We start from the raw sequence: 23,750 nt of genomic DNA, 5'->3' as shown, positions 1-23,750 counted from the left end.
AAAGGTCCCGACAGGACCCTGGAAACCCCCTATAGAGGTGGGTAACCAAAATATATGAATTTTTTGGCCAAAACCAAAAAGGGTACTCACCGAATATTGTCTTTTCCGTAAAGCTTGGAACCTTTCTTTCTTTTTTTTTTTTTGGTGGATCCATGAAGATTGCATATTTTTCATATCCAGTCCAAGTTTTGAGTTGACAGGTGTCAGACGCAGCCCAGAACTCAAAGCCATCATCCTCTGGAAGATGATCTTGAAGCAGGGTTCAGTAAAAACCGAGTTCAGATTCTGAACCGGAGCTCATTGTTGACCTAGCCCACCCGTTACCAATGCGAACGGACACTGCCCTCCGCCCCCAACGGAGGGGCCGACCAAGAACCGGACCCGTTACACAAGCTGTAAGGGATGTGAGGGTGGTGGGATACTTCAGCCAGAAGTTAATCTGGCCACTTGAAATAAATGCATAAAATGGAGGACTTCCCGTCACTTTTGAACAGATCTGGAATTTCAGATTTCGCAGGGAAATCTCGAATCTGGAACTCTGGATCACTTCAGGGATCTTCGGGGACCCAGATTTCCCTGCGAAATTTGATATCTGGTGGCTCAGATCTGACTTTCCAGATCGACAGGAAGTCCTCCAATAAAAAATAAAAAACCATCTCGTTCCAAGCTATTCGGAAAACACAATATTGTGTTTTGAATAATGCTTGGATCCATTCTCATTTTTTCCGGTTTTGTTGGTCGCATAACTATAACATTTGAGCACCAGCTGCGCAAAGCTAATATGTTACAATGTGACACCCCACTCCAAGTGAAGTGTCAACTCATTTAAGCTCCATCACACAAGATACTGCGCAAGTCATATCACTTCTGCCCACGAAACATCCCAATCGTGCTTGTTTGGGGCTGCAGGCCAGACTAACCGGTAAGCCTGCCGTTTGCCTGATTTTTTTCCCTCCCACCTGTCCCATTCCCCTACCCCCGTCTCAAATCATTCTCCATTTTCGACTGACCCAATAATTACCAATACTGAAAATGAGCTCCAATTACAATCCAGATTACAGCTTGCAAAACCGTTACATGCCTCCAAACCAGTACAACGCAAACAATTATCCTCGTTCCAACCGTTCACATCCCATTGCCACATATTCTTTTCCCTCCCCAGCTAGCCAGCACGCCTACGATGGAGACCATAGCCTGTCCCCACACATCAACCGGCCTCCTGCTCCCTCCCAACGGTCGCCCCTTGTTTCGGACTCATTTAGATTTGCTGCTGCCCCTGACCCACATTTTTTGCGCGCTCCCACCGAATTCCCAGATTTGGTCAGGTGGTCCCCTGCACCCTCTCAATCAATATTGCGCGGCTCAACAGGCCCCATCGACTTGGACAAGAACATCATAAATCCAATATACTCGCCAAATCTCACCCGTGCAGCACATTCCCCAGAATGGTCCGATTCCCGCAGGTCCCCTGCACCCTATCACTCAATCTTGCGCGGTTCAACAGGCCCCATCGACTTGGACGAGAACATCATACATCCAACATACTCGCAAAATCTCACGCGTGCAGCACATTCCCCAGAATTGTCCGATTCCCTCAGTTATGCTCCTGCGCCCCCCCGACTCTTCTCGCGCGCTTCAACTTCCTTAACAGATTCAACCGATCCATTCAGGTCAGCAGCTACTATCCTTTCCCATGTTGTTTGAGCTTACTGACCCACCTGAACTTGCCAGAATCACTCCTGCGCCGGGCCGGCACCTCTCAAATGGTTCATCACCCCTTCCTGACTCGGTTGAGTCAATCCGGTAAGCCATTCGAATTTTCTCACGTACTTCAACCAAAATAACTGAAGAGACCAAACCAAACAGTTTCACTCGTTCATCCAACCAACCGGGCCCGGCCTCGCGCAAATCGTCACCGGCTCCTCCTCCCATTGCAAAAACCCGCAGTCGTCCTGTCCTGTGCACCCCCTTGGTATTCACCTGCGCCATATACTTTACAATATACTGCCCAGATAAGAAGCCGAATAATAAAGACCGCTATGTTTGTTACCGACAGCCAAAGGGCTGCTCAATTAAGTTTAATCCAAACCAAACCTCTTGGGAATACTTCCGAAAAATTGTCAAAGAAGCTTGCTCCGTCAAATATAAAAATATGGGACTGAAGATTGACGACGGCACTAATTCCAACCCCCCTACAATCACATGGAGCGCCTACATACTCCGCAACGAGGAGTGGTCGAAATCTGAACCCAAAGGAATGGCCGATGAATCTACTTTTCAAGATTGGATGAGGGAAATTGTGATGAGCCGGCGACAGAAAGGCGGCATCCTACTCACGATGGAGAATCCAGAAGACATGGCGAAACAAGCTCGCAAAAATGACCTGTTGACTAAGCATGTCCTGAAGAGGAAAGCTCGCCAATCCGGTTTATCTTTATCTGATTCTCAACGGCGCGCGCGTGGGTCGGACTTGGATACGGAAGAGGTATGTTATATTTTTGAACTGTGAGCTCAGAAATGACCAATCTGATGTGACTGATGTGTTCTGATACTTCAGGATAATTCTTCCACCAACGAATACGAGGACCTGGAAATCTATATGGATCAGATCTACAACAAATACTCAATTAACCCACACTACAATACGTTGCTCCCCTCCTATCCCCACCCAGCGGACCCGGAAAAATACATAGTTCTTTCTAACGCACACGTGGACATTTGGGCCAAGGCATTGGTGGGTTCAATTTATATTTATCTCCCGGTATCAGATTGATGTCTAGTTTAACATCAATACTCCGTGTAGCTTAAGCGTACCCCAGGTGTGACAATTGATTCGCCTCCATCGTCCATGAAGTATGAATCACGCAGCTTGCCTTCCCCTCGCAAAGGATATACTGGGGCTGTTGCATCAATTGACCCAGGACAATTGGCTGCAATTGCATCCGCAATCACGCAAGCACATGTGGCTGCGCAAGCCTCTCTTGCACCTCCTGTGCGGGATCCCTCGCCAGTATTGTCTGGGATCAACGAGCCGATTGGGGGACTTCCGCATGCAATGTCAGATTATCTAGATTTTGCAGGGGTTCGAACTGACAAGGAGATGACTTTACAAATTCTACTCGAAAACGGGATTGATCACTACAAGCTCTTCAAGCAAAAGGATGTGTCTGTGGAAAAACTAACGGACATGGGGATCAAGGTGGGCACAATAGCCAAGCTACGTTGCAGTGTCCAACGGTATAAGTTACACATATCGTAATTAATCTCTGCTCTCCAGTTGGTACTTATGTTCTGCATGTTGTGATTCACTTGTATTTTAGTCTAGTAAAATTCCTATCAAAATCAGTCATTAATCCACCAACAAAAGATTTAACCCCAAAAAGCCCTGAAGATCCATATAGTTAACAAAACCATAAAAAAAAACCTGCTGTTTCGTATGCTCCTTGAATGTCTTTCTTAAGCCCTCTGAATGGGTTTGTCTTGTTATTCTCCGCCCCCAAGGGCCCTGAAATTTGTTTCATTTCATATGTTGATAATGCATTCCCCGCCTCGAGGGCAATTCATTTATTATTATTTGGATTTTGGTGTGCACCCACTCTAAATCCTCAACCGCATCATTACCTGCATAATCTTTTAATTGCAACTTCTACCTTGGTTGTTCGTGCCAGTGGTCATATGCCAGTGGTCATATCCTGATGTGAGCATTAGTGGCCGTGAGTGCAGACAGCACCTCAGATAATTAGATGTCATAAGATTATGCTTGACATTTGGCTGGGAAGCCTTGAAAGAACCTGCTATTTGATTCCCAAGAGCCTCGGTTTCACCGCCGACAGAACTAACCTGCTATTTGAATCCCAAGAGCAATGATGCTGGGTTTCTTGATATCCTCGGATTCACCGCCGACAGGACTGGTGACGAAAAACATTTGAATCATAATATTATGCTTTTCAAATTCACACATCTTTGCCGAATTGATGATACAAACTACCTACCAGCTCTATAAGAGGGAGAGACTCCACCTAGTCTGCCCTTCACTTGGCCACTCCCCCTCCCTAAATCACTCGGCTACTCCACTTCCCTTCTCTTCAAATCAGAATCTTCTTGAGTTAAAGGCCTTGTATATTTTCCTGTGATTTCTTGTCAATTCTATGGACGAGGAAGTTGATCACGCACCTGGGCCAGTGCACAGTCCTGAGACTGTGCCCAAAGACGTCTTGTTGCGTCCTCCTCGAGTCGCACCAGTTCACCTTGACTACTGCTTATTCGTTCAAGTGCGCGTCCGCCCTGATCCCCCTGAGCCTGGGGAATGGAGAAAGATATCGCCTGACACCAACGTCAATGAATCCTGGATGGTCAACATTCAATCTATGACTTGGAAACACTTCCAATCCGAATACATCAAGCAGATAGTTCCTGGAAAGCCCTTCTTGGTTGATTATTTTCAAAGCGTCAACGAGACCAACAAGCTATCTTGGTACGGGAAGATCGAAAACGACTCAAAGTATGGCATTCAAACTCGGATTGAAGGCCAGCTTGCCTTCGAGGACTTTGCAATGCAAGCTTATGATGCATACCCCAGCAGGGTTGAAATCCGCGCCATTATGGAAGAGCCAGTGCATGTAAGTAAGACTCCATCCATGTATGCACATTCTTTTCTCCAATAACTGAATCAATCTATTCATCTATTCTCCTCACGCTATATCTTTCATTAGGCATTACATGCTGAACACATTTTGATAAAACAGTTGGGCCCCCTTGACCCCTCGGAGGGATCGGTGGTAAGTCATTTCTCCTTGTCTTGAGGTCTTGTGCTCTTCTTCTCGAGTGAGTGCCAACATGCATTGTTTTCTATCTAGGACACCAGGAAGTATAGCTTGCCCAAGATCCCATGCAAGAGGAGCCGGATCGCCTTGGGCGGGGGCCGTGATGGAATGACGTCGGCTTGCCAAGAGGAGCCCTTCGACGGCATTCAAGTCTTAGACCCGATCACCGGCCTCTACAGTGCCATCACCCCTAAATTATTACGACTAAACCCAAAATCCCCGGCATCAGCTCCGGCACACTATGTCGACATGCCTTTTTATCTGAAAGTGGCACACTTGCCGGACACAGACGAGGTAACTTGTGCGCGACTGATTGTCAACGGTATCATCCATTGGACTTTCTTTCAAACTTCGAGCAAAGGCGAGCTGTTGAAGATGGGCTTCCCATTGGGAACCAGCCGTCTGCTTAGCGACGGGGTGTCCCAATTACACCAATACCTCCGGGAGCATCCGAAGGGAATCATCAATGACGGTGAAGTCAGCAACGGGTCCGCATCAACCCCATCAACCTCGAAATTGGCTTCGCCGAAGGACCTTGATCACCTGGAGACTTACCTGAATGTTGCGCTCATTGAAAAGAACGATTTGTTGACGCGTGCGCTCATGAAGATCCACGGAATAGTACACTGGTCTTTCTTCCGCAAATCCTCGGAAGATGAACTCACCGAGTTAGGATTCTCTTTGGGGACTAGCCGACTGCTGATCGCGGGAGTTGTGGAAATGCAACTCATGATGGCAAACCACTCAACTCCGAAGGAACACTCCAAAAAGTAATCCTGTGCTCCGGTCTGTGTGTGTTTGTCTGTGGTTATCTGCTTGTTGCCTGTCTACCGATGTGGCTGTACTTCCTTTGTCTGCGTGTCCGTGTTGTCTGTGTGCCCGTGTTGTCTGTGTTTGATATGTGATCTGAGGCTCCCCTCCCCAAGGGTCTCTCTCTCTTGGTCTCATTTTGGTGTGGCGGTGTGTGGTTTGTGTGTGATGTGTATTTATGAGATCAGAGGCTCTTACACGAAGTGTCTCTGTCTCATTTGGCCTTGCGGATGTTCCGGCGCTGCACTGTTCTTATTTGTTTGCTGCCCTGCAATGACATCGTTCAAGTTCATTTCTTAAAAACAGATTTTCTCTCAAACTCCACTGTGAGTGAAATTGTTAACCGGCTACGCTGGTCTATTTATCATGCACAACTCAATCTTGTTTGGTTACGTTTTGGTTATCAACAAATATATATGAGGTGGAGGAATAAGCAAGCCAAGCAAATGTAAATGAAGTTGAGGATAGTAGCCAGGAATCAATCCTCGGCAGGGAGCACTACAGGCCAGTCAGCTTCAGGACATAAAAAATTGCAATGGCTAAATAGACTACGGCATAAGGCCGGAGTTACGATACGGTGAATAACGCGGTGAATGGCCCACATTGGATCGTCAGAGCGGACCAGTCCCTGAGTTCGGCGGAGGTGAGATTTGATTTGAGAAAAGGCGAGCTCGATTGGATTGAGCTCCGGGCAGTAAGGGGGAAGGTATACCACATGAATTCCTGCGTCGCGGCACAATCGGGCCGCTTTCCGAGTGTGATGGATCTTTGCGTTATCCATCACCAGGATGGAGTTTATCCCTGGATAGGGGTTCATACGTGGGAGCTAATGAAATATGAATTAGTCCAGTCAATTTCAGTTAAACTAAGTCGGACCCAGCCAAAGCTTCAAGACTTCCTAAGCGATGTTTCAAAAAGTGTTTGAAATGCTTCCCCTTGACAGTATCCTCCATTATGCTCGTGGCCAGCACGCCGTAATAGCTGATAGCAGGGATGAGGCTATATCGGTATGCGTTCTGCTCTACGATAGTTCGATTGGCTTCCGTGCCTCGTATAGATCGGGAGAACGTTCGGAGAAGATCTCGGGAACAGATACCTGATTCGTCTACTGGCGGAAACATGTGAGACATTCATTGTTCTAAACAACACAACATCAGGCTTGGAATCGGGGCGGGAGACTCACCAGTGAATACAAGGTATTCTGCGGGGACCAATGCCATTTTTTCAACCCAGGCAAACTTGGCTGCAAGGGATTTCTTGATGTTCACCGTATTCGCTTTCTTCAAGGTGACCTCCATTTTATTGATGAGGTTGAGGTGGATTGCACTAACACTTAGCAGTTTACCGCAATCGTCATACACACGTTCTCGTATCTCGTCCAAGAAGAGTCCAGGTTCGGTACAAACTAGCTCCAGCATGAAAGCACGGTCTTCGGCAGTGAGGAGCAATGGAGCGCCCCGTTGCTTGTATTTGTTTGAATCTCGAACAACCCGCTGAGTAGAATTGTAAAGAGACAGCCATCGGGTAAAAGATTGATCGGAAATGGATTCGCCAAGTGCTTTTCGGATTTCTTCTTTCGGGTAACCTTGGTTGAGCATGCGGGCGACTGCTACTTTTGTTGCCGGAGAGTAGGGGCGGTAAACCATGATAGCAAAATTTTAGGGGAAAAATCACGATTGGGCCTGGGGTGTTTGGGAGAACCTGACTGGGCGAGGTTGTGTGCGCGAAACTGGGTGAGGATGGGGGGTTGGTGATGTGGGCTGGAGGCACAACGGGCAGGGTGGCGATTGGTGATAGTGAGGCTGGGAGAGCTTGAGGTAGGAAACCGGTCAGCACACTACTTTCTGGATCCTCAAGATTACTGCTGCTCTTCGCAGCAATTGACAAGCACATGCCAGCTGCATGTGCTTCAAAAACAATAATCCAAGTTTTGATTAAAGTTAGGTGTGCTTGTTGCTGCGAGTAGTGCTTAATAAACCTTGAATGGAAGGTTTGGCTAAAGTTTGGTGTGAAGGTTAAATCAAAGTGAAGTGCATAACGAAACCGGAAAAATTTCAAAAAATCCAAGCATTATTCAAAACACAGTATGTATGAATGGCCTTTTTTTGGCATGAGGGTACGCACGGAAGATGTACTTTTTTTCTCATGGGGTTGGGGGGTTGGTAATGAAGATTGTATGAAAGTTCAGGGTTGAGCAGAAAAGCACCCCAGTACCCCCCCCCCCCCCCCCCCTTGGCAGCAAGCCAAGGCCAGCCAACAATAGGACGGTTCACGTAGGGATTTTTTAACCCTGCTGATGTTATAATTAATCAGCAAGCCTTCTTAGCCAAATTGGCTGGGACTGTGGGATAAACTTTATTTTGGTCTTGCTGATTTCGGCCCTACATGAACTGTCCTAATTTGTTTTTTTCAACTGCCCGCCGGCAAGCAGGAGGGGTTCTCGGGGGTTTGAGAGCCCACAACTCGTAACCGGCTTAATCCTGTTTAATCTAGATTCTACTTGAATACACAGAAATTCAAGCTAATTCTCAAAAAGGTAGAAACATGTCCGGGCTCATCAGAGCAAATCAGAGCTCATCTAAGTTTAATTCATCTTTGTAAAAATGTTGGTCAATACATTATTCCAGATCTGTTTGACAAATTCTTCTCAATCTCTCTATCAGATTCACAGATACCTTGTGGAACACAAAATGACTTAATCTTTTGGCAGTTTAGCTCTCCTCCAATAATCCCTGAAGATGAAGAAGATGAGGGAATGTGGTATGTTGTGAGTAAAAGCATGGATGTGGTCTTTGGTGTTGAAAACTGCAAATAAAATCTCAGGTGTGGAAAGTTTGGCATTGAAGTTGTGCTTGAGCACTTGAAGAAAGCACGTGGTCACCCCTCTTGGAATGCGGACGAGCTCCCAAGTAAAACAGTCACAATTGATCTTTTGTGGTTTTTAATCTATTTGTTTTTTCATTTTGTTTGACTTCAAATGCTACAGCTGCCTATAAAATGCTATGCAGTGAAAAGAACGGCAAGCTGACTGCGCAACAAGGCTAGCTGTGGGGTTTCTGGGCCAAAAAAAAGGGGTACGCACCAAATTTGTATGGATTTTTGGGCAGAGCCCTGAGGCTGCGCACGAAACCAGTATGAATGCCTTGTGAAAATGTATGAATTTCGGCCAAATCTTGGATTTTTGGTTACCCACCTCTATAGGGGTTTTCCAGGGTCCTGTCCCTACTCCCCGCCCGATGACAGGATGTTCAAGAAGATGTGGCCACATCTATGAGCTTTTTGTTTGGTCCAATATTGTCTGCATATGCGCGAGAATCGTCTACCATAACACATGTCAAGATATACGTTTTGCGTGGATTGCTCGTTTCTGGTGCTTGCTACTTCCCACGTCCAGGCATTCGACCAGTTCGACCAGCCCGTTCCACTGAAATCAGTCCGAAGCAGAGATGATGCCTGAGGATGAAACAGACCACGAAGCGATCCTGGTGGTGTTCTCAGAACCGGGAGAGGCCGTCGAATTGAAGGAGTTTAACGGCAAGTTTATTGGTCCCTAACGTTCAAATTCCCAAGCTCCTCATTGGACTGATATCTTCATCTTGATTGAATCAAGAGTGGTACGATGAAGAGCATGTGCCATTAAGGATGAGGTTCGAGATACCAGACACAGGTTTTTGATCAAGCTATGGTTGAGCAGAAATGGACTTCATCCCTAGATTTCCCGAGTTCCAGACGGGTGCCCGCTACGAGGCAATCGATGGTCAGAATCCAAGCTTTGCTGCGATTTATCGGGTCAGCTCTCTTGGACTGTTCCGTCAGCCGAGGTACCAGGGTCTGCGTACGAACCGCTCGGCGAGAGAGGCCGAGCTTTTCAGCCGGATCGGCACGATCGATCGACGAACTTACCGCTGCACCCAAGTCGCACAAAGGCCTTCTTCCGATCATCACCATCCATATCATTCTCACCTCCTCACCGTAGAGCTGGCCGAGCCATCTTGCCCATTGATTCTGGAAATGGAATCATTAGATGGCTGGAGGAGCACTCAGGCCGGCGAAATCATCGACTCATCCGTTGTCGGTCGCCTTCAGCCATCATACACTGATCCAAGCCGAACCCTTCGGTTTATGGTAATATTTGGTCAGTCAGCTCTGCTATCCATGTCCAGCCGCATCTTTTGTCATCACTCACATGCAAATTGCTCCCCATGCATCGTGTTGAACTCTTAGAATTCACAAACCGAGATTATGAGAAATCGGTCCAACTCACAAAACTGGCTAAGGCGGCTGATGCTAACCAGTCAATGATCAGAGAATGGGAGCTGCACCGCGGCTGGAAGAATTCGTGTAATTATATTCCAGTCCCAGCCGACTAGGCAAATCGCCGCATTTTCTTTGAACTTGAATTAGTAGTCCTTGTGTCGGCGGTCGCCTCACCGGATACACAATGACTGTGCATCGCAAAAACCGAACCAATTGGATGTATGGCCAACATAGCCTACTCAATTCCAATCCCATGCTTTATCTGGCAAATATGCCAGGTGGACTGGCTCGTCTTAACGCAGGCCTATGAAATTGTACTTAATGAATGTGAATATATGCCACTCAGTTGGGAAGACTCATGGAAACAATTGCTTGTGTCAAGAAAGAGCACGGTCATTTCGCGATTTACATCCAAACAACAACTAACAGGGTCAAGGGCGCGAAGCGCCCTATTGCTCATTCTCTGAGGACTCGCATTGCGATGTCAGAGGTTCAGTCAGACTCAATACGGCACGATAGAGAGACCTAATCGGGCGCTTGCTGGTTACCTAACACTGCACAGGCAATTGTGAGAATACGGAATCAGGCCCGCAGCTATCCTCCGGGAAGCTCGCGCGGCTCCAGCAAAACCCAGACCACCCGCAGCAACCCTTGAGGAAGCTAGCGCGGACAGAACCAGAATTAGCCCCAGCTGCAAAAAGAGGTAAGCCCCTCTGCAGACAAGAACCCTAACCCAATCTCTAGCTGACGAGCTCCGCTCGATCACTTGCAGATACGGCAACTACACCGGGAACCGTAACGGGAAAAACAAGATCAGACCAAGCGTCCAAGTACGTACCTAGAGAGAGTTAAAGTTTGAATTACTAGCTAATCAACTTTACACTCGTAGAACCCTTGCAGACCGAATCGGTACCCAGAGCCAAGAGTCCATCCTCCATAGGATCTCATCAACCACCGCGCAAGGTGAGCAGAATCTCCTCCTCGAGGATTGACAGAAATAGAACAGACAGCTGACTGAACCGAACTCTGTTCGATAAGCAGACACCAGCTTAGCTCATCCGCATAGGCTGAATAAGACCAAGCTGTTCAGTTAGCTAGCCCCACCATTGGTGAGCTTGAAAAGAACAGACCAGAACAACGCCAGCGGAGACTCTAGCTAACGTAGGCATTCTTCACAGCAACGCCCAAGCTAGCCTTGCATAGCGACCGTCGCCGCACCAGCTGTAAGACAGGCAACTCCAAGAAGAAACTTAAACTAAGCCAAGCACCCAACTGTGCTGCTTTTAGGTAAAGATTCTTCAGCTCTTTGTCCCAAATCTATCATTGTAAATGTACATACAAGATCATTAAGACAAAGGAATATCTTTTAGTTGTTCCAAATCTTTCAGCAATTAGGTTCTCAATCCTTGCCAAGATCGGATGGGTCAGGATATAGACAAGGGCCCAAAATGTGACATTGGAGAAGAAATGTATTCCTTGTATAGTGGATCTAACGGGGGAGGCGGTAAGACTTTGATAGGCAGTCGCATAAGGGAACAGAGATTTCATGGCAATTTCGTGTCGACTCTACTTAGTGTATCCATCGCTGCCGGAGGAGCCAGAGGAACCCGGGTCGCTAGCTCCGACACCGCTGCCTTTGCCAGCTTTTCCGTCAGGATCGCTTTCGCCTTGTCCCCAAGGATCGTCCTCCTCCTCCCCCTTCGCAGGGTCTTCGTCGCCATTGCCACTTTCCGAGTCCCCCTCGTCCTCGTCCTTCCCAGGGTCCTCCTGATCGCCAGTCTTACCGTAAGAAGGGTCACCTTTGGAATCGCCGGCCTTCGCTTCCTTTCCAGGGTCTGCGTCGCCATTCCATTTTCCAGAGCCCCCTCCGTTTTCCTGCTTTGAAGGGTCCTCGTGACCGCCCTCCTTGCCGTACGAAGGGTCACTTTGGGCGTCGTCTTTTTTACCCTTGCCGTACGACGGGTCGTCTTTCTTCTGGTAGGACTCCTTAGGGTCCTTTGCCTTAATATCGATCTCCTTCTTATCGCCCTTATGTAACCACTCGCAAAGGTTTCGGCGATTGTGATGAGTTGACCTCGACCTATCAATCAGAAGTATGAGTCAAAAAAGTTATGGAAGATCAGATAAATCTGTGCCAAAACTCACTGTTTCATGCTGAGCTTATTTTTGCCGACTTTCAAGCAGGATCCAGTGGTTGAGTCTGGCCCATGGATTGCTGCAAATCGAAACAAGAAGTCGGCCGTCCTTGACATTAGTATGATTGGTCAATTTCTGCACGTCAGTGAGGAGCGTACCTAGTAGGCTCAAAGCCAAAGATAAGACCAATGAGCAACGCATTGTAGATAAGTACGTGAGTGGTGTTTATTTCGAAAAATGAGGCTGTACACCGGGATCAAGATGTTGATGAAAGGGAGCCATCAGCAAACTCGATGTGAACTTCATCCTCACACCAGTGACCGGTCACAACAACCTACGTACGTGAAGCTTATGTTTGAGATGTAATGATTGATCCAATTGATCCGGGTGTTTGTTGAAGGGCGCCAGGAACTGATGGGGATGCTCGGAATGCCGGCAAAAGTGGACTATCACGGTCCAATTAAATACTGCTCACCTCAGTTTTGAGGGTGCGTTTTTTCTACTGGTGCAGACCTCTCCCAGTGTGGTGTGTTCATTCGAGTAGAGGGTCCATATTCCCTCTACATGCGAAAGTGACACTGTGCTCATCATCAAAGTGTGTAGACGGCCAGCCTGATCTGGGCGACCTGAAGTTACATAGCCAGGCACATACCATCGGCGGTGATGATTCATGGCACCGGTGTTATCGGTGTTGATATCTACCATCTTCCATCATCCAAGGCACAAGTTCTCCTGAGCTTAGAGTTCTCCCTAGCCAAATGGTGGCTATGACGTCTGCAGAAACTCAAGGGAGCGATCTGTCGTCAGAACTGCAGCCCCTCATGTGCACAACTTCGTATGCGTAGTGAGTCACAGAAGCTAGAGGCTCGATCACTGCTGACCGACCACCTAACATCTTTGCCGAAAAGAATGTTGTACATATCGGTCTTGACCGCGAGGAATGTTTGGCTGGGTGTTGATGGGGGAACGTGAGGACGTGAACACTCCTGTGGATCTCATCGATGAGGACATCGAAGTGACTGAAAGTGCCATTCAATTTGGAGGGGACCCCAGAGGTTGAGAGGTTGAAAACCTTAGCCAAGAATCGCGCTCAACGGCGAAAATGTTTGAGCAAGTCGCTTGGCGGCCTTGGCGGCCAGGCCTTCTCGGGGGCATGATGCAGGCTTCCGACCTCCTCTAACATGTGAAGCGAACATCCTTATCATCATTCATACATCGCAGACTTCGGTCGACACAGGGCCGACGTGAAGCTTTTTGTTGGCCCAAGATTCCGCCCCCGCCAAATTCCTTTGACAGACCTGATGTGCCATAGCGGGGCGCGAAAGCCGCCGTCGGCTGAAGTTCCGATGCCCGCCTTCCGTTAAAGCCCGCCGTCGGCTGATCCTTTGACGAAGGGCCCACACAATAACTGGCGTCGGCCCGGTATTCAGGTGGTGGTCACTTGCCAGCCATTCCACGGTGATCAGCAGAGTACTTTTGTAGTGGCACCCGATGAAGAGGCGTATATTCAACTAGTCAAACTCTTCGAGACTTGTGGTCGAATGGGGCACGTCGATCCTAAAGTTGGAGAGGAAGAGAATGTTGTGGATAACGAGGAAACTGCGGGTGGGCTATGTTTCAGAGGTTTCTTCCCAACACCTACAGGGTGCTGGCTTTCCTGGCGCCTTAATTTTGTTGGGCAAACGCGAAATCTTTGCTGAGAACTTCAACATCTGTTGCTTTCCCCTTTCAACAAGCCACCATGAGAAATTGTGTTTCTCAGGACTGAGTATGAGTTTTGCTACACTATAACAACTCAAGGCGTGTTCAAATTGATGTTAAGAGAGCAGATTAGAGCTCATGTAAGAAAAGATATGGAGTCGCTCGGTTAGGAAGCAGGTCAAGGGGCATCCAAAGATTGAAAAACGATTGGTATGTTTTACATGCAGTGCTAGTTTGTAGCAGGGATGCCATATCAAGGAGTAGAATAGGAAGAGATGGATGAAGGGTGATAATAAATCGATGGTGCCTTGGAGAATCTTCAAGGCATCCAGTCCAAATCTTCGTCGCTCATGTCGTGAAAGTTGATCGACCCGAGACGATCGCCGGCCATTTTGACCGAATACGATGGATGACGATCCCCATCGCAGGAGGGAGAAGGAGTAATCCAATTGCGATCGACGGATTGGCCATCGAAGCTATCTTCCATCAACGGAGTTTCTTTGTTGGTTTGAATTGCTTGCTTGTTCTTTTGATTGCTATGGACCAGGATGGGCACTTGGCTCAACACGTTCTGGTAGCGACGTCTGACGAACCGTTTGGTCAGGTTTCGTGGGCCCCGGGAGAGGTCCAAAGGCGGAGGCCCCGGAATGGGGTGCTGCTGTCTTTTGGGTAAGAGGTCACTAAGTGGATCGTATTCTACTTTCACTGGAGTCGGGCTCAGGGGATGCGATTTAGGGATCTGAGCGGGGATCCTGATAAGAGGTACAGGAAGAGTTTTGGGTGTCTCAGCCGAAGTAGGTTCCGGTTTTGGCAGGCCGGTGGAAAAGCGAGGCGAACCAGCCGGACCGACATCGGCGGCTCTGCTCTTCAACTCGGAGAGCATTTTCCGGGATTGTTCGAGGATCTTGGGAGGCAGTGAGGTTTCGAGTTCAGGGGGTACCGCGAGAGGCGGGCCGATGAGACCAGCCAGCCAACGGTCGCGTAGCCAGCGCCGTTTGTTGATCTGCCTGGCCTCATGCAGCATTCCCATGTGTGCTGCTTTGGGTGGTGTGGGCGATTGGAGCTCGGGTGGAAGGTCAGACCAGGTATTGGTGATCAGCGTGCCTGGGGGGATCGATTGAAGGTCTTCAATCGACGGTCGCCCTCGTCCGGGATATACATCTGGGCTGCTCAGTAGAGCCACCAAGGCTGGCGAATAGGTAGGGAACTCCGACGAGGGGTATGGCAGTTGTTCCTTGGTGATCCCTGGAACCAATTCCAAATATGGCTGGTGCAATAAAAGCACAACTTGATCAACTCGTCTGTTTTTCAATCGTTTATAAATTTATTGGGCTCACTTGCAGGAATTCCTTCCGCCTCTCACCAACTCGGGCAAACGCTTCTTTCAACAAGGTCTCGTATACGTTCACATGGCCCGAGTTTGCAGCAGCTATCTTTAGTCGAACCTAAACACGAAACAAACCCCTCAGCGATATTAGCCTTGAAAAGTTACATTTGCCGGGTGTTCCTGCTAGGTGTGTACTCACACTTTCAATAAAATGTCGAGTTTTCTCGATTCGTTTCTGGACTCTTTGAGGATCTGAACCATGAGGTCTTCGACATCGCTGATGCAGTAAGTTCAAGAGATAAGCCCTAAGATCCCATCAACACCATCCGACCGCAGTAAAAACAGACAGAAATAATGAAAAATCACGTTGTCAGACCTCGATCAACTCAAGCCTCAGCGATAAATTACTCTTTTACGTGGGGTTTGGGACGTGAAGTTGGCAGACCGTGTAATCGGGTCTGGGAACTGGCTTAGATGGCGTAGGTAGGACCGGAGTAGCGAGAGGTGCTGGGGTGTGAGCCGCGACATGGTTGGACTTGACGGCCTCAGCAACTGGCTTCACGTTGGGTCAACCAAGCCAAGTGCGCGTCGAGCCCCGAACTTAACCCAAGTCCCTCGCTGCTGCGGGCGTCTGGTCATGCGAAGCAAGCCTCCGATAGCCCTCGGCAGGAGGGACTTGCGCGCTATCACCCCCTTTCGCAGAGCCTAGAATTTGAGTTTGGCTGGGTGGTTTTTTCACAGTTCCTTGCCCTCAAAACCTTTTACCTTAAAGATTTGCTTGGCACAAAGCCTTGCTTCTTGCGCTTCATCGCACACAATCTGAGTTATGTTACACCATTTCTTCAAGGTTAGATAAACGGACTTACTTCGCGCACTGTGGGGGTCGTCGTCTCGACGTCCAGCCCCCAGTGCGCGCTTCTGCCACGGCTCTTTGCGCACTGCATTTTCCGCCAAAAAAATGGCTTGCATTTCTTGAGATATTTTTTGATGAATCAATAGAATGGCTTTTTATGATCCCCCTAAAAAATAATCAAGTCATTTAGGGGTCTCCTTGAGCCTAGAGAAAATTGTCATGAAAAAACCATATTTTAACGCGGCAGGGACCTGTAATATCGCTTCCTGTGCCCCATTAGCCCCAAAAATTTCACAGTATCATGGCACATGTGCAAATTAATGACCTGATAATTTTCAGAATTTTTCCCAGAGATATAAGGGGTGTGCGGCAGGCTTAGTAGGAAAATTACTGCTAACTGTATAGCTTTTTTTTACACACTCAAACAGTCCCAAAATTTCAGAAATGTTTTCATTGTGGATATTCTCTGCGCAATAAATTTCTTGGCAATAGTGTGTCATGATAACATGAGATGGAGTGCGGCGGGCTTAGTTGGAAAATGACTGCTAACTTATCTCATGTTTTAATGACACACTATTGCTAAGAGCTTTATGGCGCGGAGAATATGCAAAATTGAAACATTCCTGAAAATTTCAGACTGTTTCAGCGTGTAAAAAAAAATCTACACATGTAGCAGCCATTTTCCTACTAAGCCCTCCGCACACCCCTTATATCGCATGTTATCATGTCACAATATTGCCAAGAAATTTATGGCGCGGAGAATATCCACAATGAAAACATTTCTGAAATTTTGGGACTGTTTGGGTGTGTAACAAAAAAGCTATACAGTTAGCAGTAATTTTCCTACTAAGCCTGCTGCGCACCCCTTATATCTCATTTTATAATGACACACTATTGCTAGGAATTTCAGGGAATTAATTTGAAGCATATTTCTCTGTGCTCTCAAAATTTTGTGCCTTTGGTGTGTGTAACAAAAAAGTTATACATATACACAAAATAATAAACACAATACCTATTTGGGCTACAGGAAAGCTGGTGAAAATTCTGAAAATTATCAGGTCATGAATTTGCACATGTACCATGATACTGTGAAATTTTTGGGGCTACTGGGGCACAGGAAGCGATATTACAGGTCCCTGCCGCGTTAAAATATGGTTTTTTCATGACAATTTTCTCTAGGCTCAAGGAGACCCCTAAATGACTTGATTATTTTTTAGGGGGATCATAAAAAGCCATTCTATTGATTCATCAAAAAATATCTCAAGAAATGCAAGCCATTTTTTTGGCGGAAAATGCAGTGCACGAAGAGCCGTGGCAGAAGCGCGCACTGGGGGCTGGACGTCGAGACGACGACCCCCACAGTGCGCGAAGAGTTTTCCGCAGTGCGCGAAGTAAGTCCGTAGATAAATTATCAAAGTATTATAAAATTTTGGAGCTTGCTGAAGTCGAGTAACAGAAGATATCTGTGCTCAATGAAATATACATATGTTTTTTTTTGACTTACACTTCATTTTCACGGCCGCATAAACCCGTGTATACACACTCAAAAAGCTCATCCACCCAATCACTCTCAACGATTGGCAACACCAATCACTCTCACAAACCGGCAACACTAATCCCCGCCGAGAATCCAGTCTACCCTTGCTCGCCACATTGTCCTCAAATGAATCAACCCTGAGTGCTGGCATGGATGGGATCACAAAATCAGTCAAGATGTGGCCGCTCCAGTCAACGGTTAATCTTGTCAAGTTTTGTGCATTTAGTGCAGTTGGTTGATCAAGCCTTTTATTTCATTGTTTCTCAGCGCTTCGTACCACTTCAATCTTATCATGATATCTAGTACTATTGACTGATAAGCTTTCAACATTTCCCTTGCCCATCAACCACCCTAGCTGAGCTCCAAATGTTTAGATCTAGCAGAGCAATCTTCAAGCACCAAAAGAAACTTGGCTTTAGTTGCTGGAACTTATGCTCTAGCTGGATTGATCACTACTGAGCACGGTCCTCAAACTAGATTCATGTGAAACAAGCTATGTATTACTTTGAAGGTCTGTGCTCTTGTGTTGTAATGAATCTCTGCAATTCAGGCTTACAGAGTTGGTAGCACTCTTGAACATATTTTGTGTTGTATAATTTTTCAGGATTGCCATGATTCCGTAAATAGAGAAAAAAAAATACAAGCCTCAGCGCTTGCACTAGGAAAAAAAAATAGTCACTTGATGACAAGTGACATCATTCCAGCTCCAGCAGGCTACCCACCATCTACCCACCATCTACCCATCATATACCCACCATCTACCCACCATCCAACCAGTTTAAGAATTTCCACAGGAGATCCTCAGTTTTTGCTGGGCACCACTGATCCCCATTTCTGGTCAGCTGATACTCAGCTTTAGCTCCCAGCTTATGCTCAGCTTTGGTGCCCAGCTCATGCTCAGCTTGGTTGCCCAGATCAGAACCAGTCCTGGCCCAGCTTATTTTCAGCTTTATTCCATTCATGGCTCAGCTTAGACTCAGATTAGGACTATCATTGGCCCAGCCAATGCTCAGCTTTGGACCAGTATTGGCTCAGCTGATTTTCAGCTTTGGATAAATCTCGGCCCAGCCAATGCTCAGATTCTGAGTCTGACCACTCCTGAACAGCTTATGCTCATCTGTGGACCAGCCTTGGCTCAGCTGATGCTCAGCTGTGGACCAACCTTGGCTAAGACAATGCTCAGCTGTGGACCAGCCTTGGCTCAGGTGATGCTCAGCTGTGGACTAGCCTTGCCTCAGCGGATGCTCAGATGTGGACCAGCCTTGGCTCAGCTGATGCTCAGCTGTAGAACAGCCTTGGCTCAGGTGATATTAATCTTTTGAATAGTCTCAAAAAATCTGATACTCAGCTTTGGAACAGCCTTGGCTCAGCCAATGCTCAGCTTTGTACCAGCATTGGCTCAGCCAATGCTCAGCTTTTGAAAATTTTTGGCCCAACTGGTGTTAATCTTTGGAACAGTATTGTCCCAGCTGATCCTAAGCTCTGCACAAGCCTTTTCCAAGATGATGCTCAGCTTTGGACCATTGTTGGCTAAGCTGATGCTCAGATTTGGAATATTCTTGGTCCAGCTGACACTTGGATTTGTTTCAGGCTTGGAATATCCAATGCTCAGCTGTGGCCCAGGCTCAGCCAATGCTCAGCTTTGGCCCAGGCTCAGTCAATGCCTACTGCTCAGCTTATGATGAGCATCAGCTGTTCCTGGGAAAAAATTAGGATCAGCTGACTGTGCCACATTGAGTGCTCTGGTGCAGTCCTGCAAGCTCTACAAGTGCTGGTGGAGAAGACTTGGAGCAGCGCTTGAGTAGCTCTGGAGCGGAAACCAAAGCTGCATCATGTCACTTGCCATCAAGTGACTTTTTTTTTTCCTGGTGTTGCATGTTGGGCTCATCTGGAGCAAAAAAAAAACAAGTTCTTGCGGAATGACAGAGATACACAAGGAAAAGTGAAAAGAGGGGTGAAAATCCCATTCTCCGTGCGCCAGGATGGGGAGGTACGGTATAAGTCCCTCCTGCCAAAGGCTGTTGGAGGCTTGCTTTGCAAGTCACACGCCCGCAGCAGCGAGGGACTTTGTTAAGTTCAAAGCTCTCTGGAGGAGGTCTCAGCAAATTAGCCCCTGATGCGGATGCACAGCCAGCTGTGGTCACGGCACCACTTGAAAAGGGGGCCAACGTCAAACCGCCCCCAATGTCAGATTAGGACCTGGCCTTATTTGACACCAGATTGCCCTTTCCAACAAGAAGGGCTGTCCAAATGTGCCAATGGACCGGTCAGCATGGTCAGCTTGCCACATGGATCCACTAGACAGTCCCAACAACTTTGGTGGGCCAGCTACGCTAATCGTAGCTTAGCAGAATTCCCCTAACTTTTAGCATAGCTTTAGCGGAATTCTGCCTTCTCTGCGTTAACGCTACGCGCAAAGGGCCCAAACAAGCGCCCGCTACGCTGCGCTACAGCGCTTTTTAGCGGGTTTTTGGCCCAGTTTGCTGCTGAAAGCGCTGTAGGGCAGCGCAGCGGCTGCAGCAAGGCACTAACACTAACGGAAAAGAGGGCCGCTGTTAGTGCCACTACGCTAGCGCTAAGTTGCCCTGTAGCATAGCGGCCCACCGTTGCAACAAGGAGAGGGTTGGCTTGTTTGAGATGTTGTCAGGCAGTTGGAAGTTTGTGCAAAAGGGCCGAGCTGTCTGACAAGGTCACAGTCAGACTGACCTGTCCAAGGGAGCCAAACTGACGCCGGACTGCCCCTCCCAACAGGAAGGGCAGCCCAAATAATTCAATTCTCCAGTCAGCAAGGTAGGATTGGCGCATGGATATCTGACGGCTTGGGCTGGTAAGATGTGTATCTACTTGGCAGGAGCAAAAAACACCCCCAGATGATAAAAAAATTGCCTGATCAGGGCCCTGCTGAGGACATCGTGCCCCTTCTCTGACAGCTAGGAGGTGGTCAGACCTGACCCATCAAAACCACCTCCCCTTTTGTTGAAATTCCATCCTCTCTGGTCTCTCCTTTCTCTCCTTTCCCTTCACTGTCACTCCTTTTCTATCCCTCCAGATTGCATCTCCAAAGTTCACCTTCTGTCCCACAACCTGGCCCTCCATTGTAATAGCTTACATAACCTTGGCTTAGACAGACATAAAAGTCATCTGCTTTCTGTGCACATTTAACTGAGTTCTCTACAGCATACAACCTCTTGTAGCGTGAGTGCTTTTCCGCCACACAAGCTAGTAGCTTTTTGCACTCTTTGAGGGCTTCCTTGGCCCCCTTTGCTCTTTCCCTCAGAGTCCCTCTGGATCCTTCCTCTTCTCCTCAAACTCCAGCCCCAGCTTCAATACCTTTGCTAGAGACAACACATGGTAGTTAAATTACCAATAACAGTAACGTAACAGATTTCAAGCTGTTATTGTTACAGTTACCCGTAACGGTGGTATGATACATTATTGCACCAACACTTATGTCATTTTTTATAATTTTTACGTTATTGGCGCACACGGCGCCCCAAATAAGATGTCAAATTCAGCGCTGAAGCGGCCTTTGATGGTTTGTTATTGTGTTATCCAAGCAACAACTTAGCGTAAAGGCTTTGGCAAAAGTCCCTGTTATGCTAACCAGATTGCAATCAAATGGTGTGTTACTTGAAGCTGTAACATAACAGGGTGGGTTGGATAACACAGGTAGTTATGTTACAAAAATAATGTGGATAACACAATGTAATGTACCTTGTCAGGCTGTGCTGGTATTGGTGCCCCCCCAAACATAAGATTGGTCATGGAGACTGATATTAGGGGGTTTCAAAGTTGGCCAGATGCAACTTGCATGCACTTTTGCAAGTTGGTGTTGAAGTTCATTCTTGAACACTAATTTGCAAAAGTGCATGCAAGCCACACTGTACTACACCCCTAAGCCTTCTTGAATGTTTTTTTTTTTTGAAATTTGGTTTTCAATAAAAGCCTTGGACACCAACTTGCAAAAGTGCATGCAAGTTGTGCATGCCCAAATTTGAATCCCCCCATTATATTGTTTGCCTCCAGTTGACCTTATTGCAGGGGGTTGCAACCAATACAACCCCCTTTCCACTGACTCTCAGGAATTTCATACATTTCAGTCACTACCCTCCCATCCCCAGAATATTCTTAGAGCTCTTTACAAGTGGCTAGTTTAGGTCACCGCTAGCTAGTTTAGTCAGCAAACTCAACCACACTGGGCTGAGCTAAGCCTCAGCTAACCCTTGTTAGCTAGCTCACAAGCTAGCTATCTACCCGCACATATCACACAGCTGACACAGGGCCCTGGAAACCCCCAAAGTAGGTGGGTAATGTAAATGTATGATTATATTTTTTTGTAAAATGGTATGCATGAAGTTGGTATGAATGGGTTTTGAAATCCTAGAGGTTAGGCATCAAAAATGGATGAAATCTCCCCCAAAATTTGGTTAAATTGGCTACTACCCACAGAACCTGGCTTTTTGTCCGGGTTTTCGAGTTGCCCAGGGGGATTTTGCCTCAAGCATCCACATGAAAATGTATGAATTGGCCCCCAAAAGGCCATTCCCCGGTGCCCCCCATGAATTAAGCCAAAATTCCAGATTTTACATCACCCACGTTTTTAGGGGCTTTCCAGGGTCCTGCTGACACACTGATATGGTCAAATCACTCCTTACTACTTTAGTTAGCAACAGCCGCAAGTCAAACCCTGCGCAAACTTCGCTTGACCAGTAAGGATGCTCTTATACATTTGAGGTGCGTACGTTTGATGACACAAAAGGCCATTCATACACTTTTTGTGCGTACCATTTTTGGGTTTTGCCAAAAATACATACATTTTCATTAGCATCATTTATAGAGGGTTTCCTGGGTCCTCGTGAGTTCAGGCAAGAGCTCTTTCCAGGAAAACGCTGTATGTATGCACATGTTCTCTTTCCGATTGTTTGCACGTGTTGTGATTACATTCAATCACCAATTTATACATCTCTTCATGGTCAGTTGCTCGTCAATAGGTAGCACCACATAGCGCGGTCAGTTGCTCGTCAATAGGTAGCACCACTTTTGCGCTGACAAGGCTGACGCTTACAGGAGTCCGATACCGAACTGTCCTGTACTAAGCTAGCCCCAGCCAATTGAGGACATCTGGGTTAGGCTTAACTCTCGGTTGTCAGTCGGAAATCCGGTTGAAACTCACCGACTCGCGTCGAGTTGAAGGAGAAGACCACGGCTAAATCTACAGAGGATGTGGCAGAGAGGGTCGAATCTTTGTACATACATGTTTAGGTTTCAATTTTTTTCCTTCTGTGTATAAACAAAAGCCGGGATAACCCAGGGGAATCTGAAAAGCACTGGACTGCAAAGCGTCAACCGCCTCTAAATGTACCGCACACGTAGAAAATTGTCCAATTTCTTGGGGATTCAACTTGGAATCTACATACATGCATAGCAATTCGCCTTGAATTCTGGCACAGGTGGAAACGGAATTCTGATGATTGCTGATCGCGATCATAGACAGCTCCCTCGCGTAACAGTCTTACTTGCGAAGATTCGTATCGGTTAGAGGTTATACACAACATTTTCTTGTCCCTAGCACGGGGTAGGACGCTTGCTATGTATGTTAACTGTGGGGCAAAAATTTCACGTGGCCCTCTGTACCGAGTAGATCAAATGGGTAGTAATAAATGTGCACCTTATCAAACCCCATGGAAAACACATTTATGGAAAATATAAACTGAGCATGGAAGGAAGGAGCTTGTATAGGCTTCTGTGTAAATCACGGATTCCTTGGGTAGTTCAGAGCTGACAAGCTTCTAGGCGACACGGATGCATGCGCAAACTCCTTCGGAAGAGTTCTATTGATCAACTGACAAACTTTCGGAAACAAGGCCAGTGAGGTCTCAGTCAGAATGAGACGGCCACAGGAGCTTGGTGGTAACCTGAAGAGTATATAATAGGCTCTCATATCGCCATTCTTCTCTCCTCATCCCAACCACCAGCCACTAACAGAAACTCCACACGAAGCATTCCAATCCATTACAAGGTTAGTCTGAGGTTTAGAAGATATTCTCCAATATGAAGGTTCATGAGGCAAAATCGTTCATTACAACAATAACAATCCAATACTAATTCTGATTCTGATTGCTGTTTCGTGGTTCGCACATTTTGGTGTTGACTGATTGTCATCTGTGACACCAGCTCTTCTAAGCTTCTCAAAAACGCAACTAATCAAGATGCGCTTCGCTGTAGCCACCGCCTTGGCATTTGCCTTTGTCCAAGGTATGTTCTGTTTCATGACTCAATTTTCAGCCTAGGCTCAAATGTATTCTG

General features: G+C 47.1%; 5 protein-coding genes across 5 annotated transcripts; 3 read left to right on the top strand and 2 right to left on the bottom strand.

Moving 5' to 3' along the window:
- Positions 1-1,032: 1,032 nt before the first annotated feature.
- PtA15_5A558 (uncharacterized protein) lies at positions 1,033-3,353 on the top strand (the record flags this gene model as incomplete). Its single annotated transcript, XM_053169332.1, has 6 exons — positions 1,033-1,670; positions 1,732-1,803; positions 1,867-2,485; positions 2,558-2,734; positions 2,804-3,199; positions 3,321-3,353. 6 exons carry the CDS (start codon positions 1,033-1,035, stop codon positions 3,351-3,353), a joined length of 1,935 nt encoding a protein of 644 aa, XP_053020540.1.
- Positions 3,354-4,148: 795 nt separating this feature from the next.
- Positions 4,149-5,597, top strand: PtA15_5A557 (uncharacterized protein; the record flags this gene model as incomplete). The annotated part of the gene is made up of 3 exons (XM_053169331.1): positions 4,149-4,619; positions 4,713-4,778; positions 4,857-5,597. 3 exons carry the CDS (start codon positions 4,149-4,151, stop codon positions 5,595-5,597), a joined length of 1,278 nt encoding a protein of 425 aa, XP_053020539.1.
- A 3,482-nt stretch (positions 5,598-9,079) lies between these two features.
- On the top strand, positions 9,080-10,003 carry PtA15_5A556 (uncharacterized protein; the record flags this gene model as incomplete). Its single annotated transcript, XM_053169330.1, has 4 exons — positions 9,080-9,167; positions 9,244-9,280; positions 9,347-9,768; positions 9,858-10,003. The coding sequence occupies 4 exons, from the start codon at positions 9,080-9,082 to the stop codon at positions 10,001-10,003; spliced, it is 693 nt and encodes a 230-aa protein (XP_053020538.1).
- A 1,453-nt stretch (positions 10,004-11,456) lies between these two features.
- PtA15_5A555 (uncharacterized protein) lies at positions 11,457-12,227 on the bottom strand (the record flags this gene model as incomplete). Its single annotated transcript, XM_053169329.1, has 3 exons — positions 11,457-11,970; positions 12,036-12,105; positions 12,185-12,227. The coding sequence occupies 3 exons, from the start codon at positions 12,225-12,227 to the stop codon at positions 11,457-11,459; spliced, it is 627 nt and encodes a 208-aa protein (XP_053020537.1).
- Positions 12,228-14,046: 1,819 nt separating this feature from the next.
- PtA15_5A554 (uncharacterized protein) lies at positions 14,047-15,582 on the bottom strand (the record flags this gene model as incomplete). Its single annotated transcript, XM_053169328.1, has 5 exons — positions 14,047-14,203; positions 14,294-14,994; positions 15,065-15,172; positions 15,254-15,359; positions 15,500-15,582. 5 exons carry the CDS (start codon positions 15,580-15,582, stop codon positions 14,047-14,049), a joined length of 1,155 nt encoding a protein of 384 aa, XP_053020536.1.
- Positions 15,583-23,750: the final 8,168 nt, after the last annotated feature.

This window comes from Puccinia triticina, chromosome 5A (assembly GCF_026914185.1).
Source record: "Puccinia triticina chromosome 5A, complete sequence".
Lineage (NCBI taxonomy): Eukaryota > Fungi > Basidiomycota > Pucciniomycetes > Pucciniales > Pucciniaceae > Puccinia > Puccinia triticina.
Note: the sequence above shows the minus strand (reverse complement) of the source record. Positions and strands in the feature narration are given on the sequence as shown.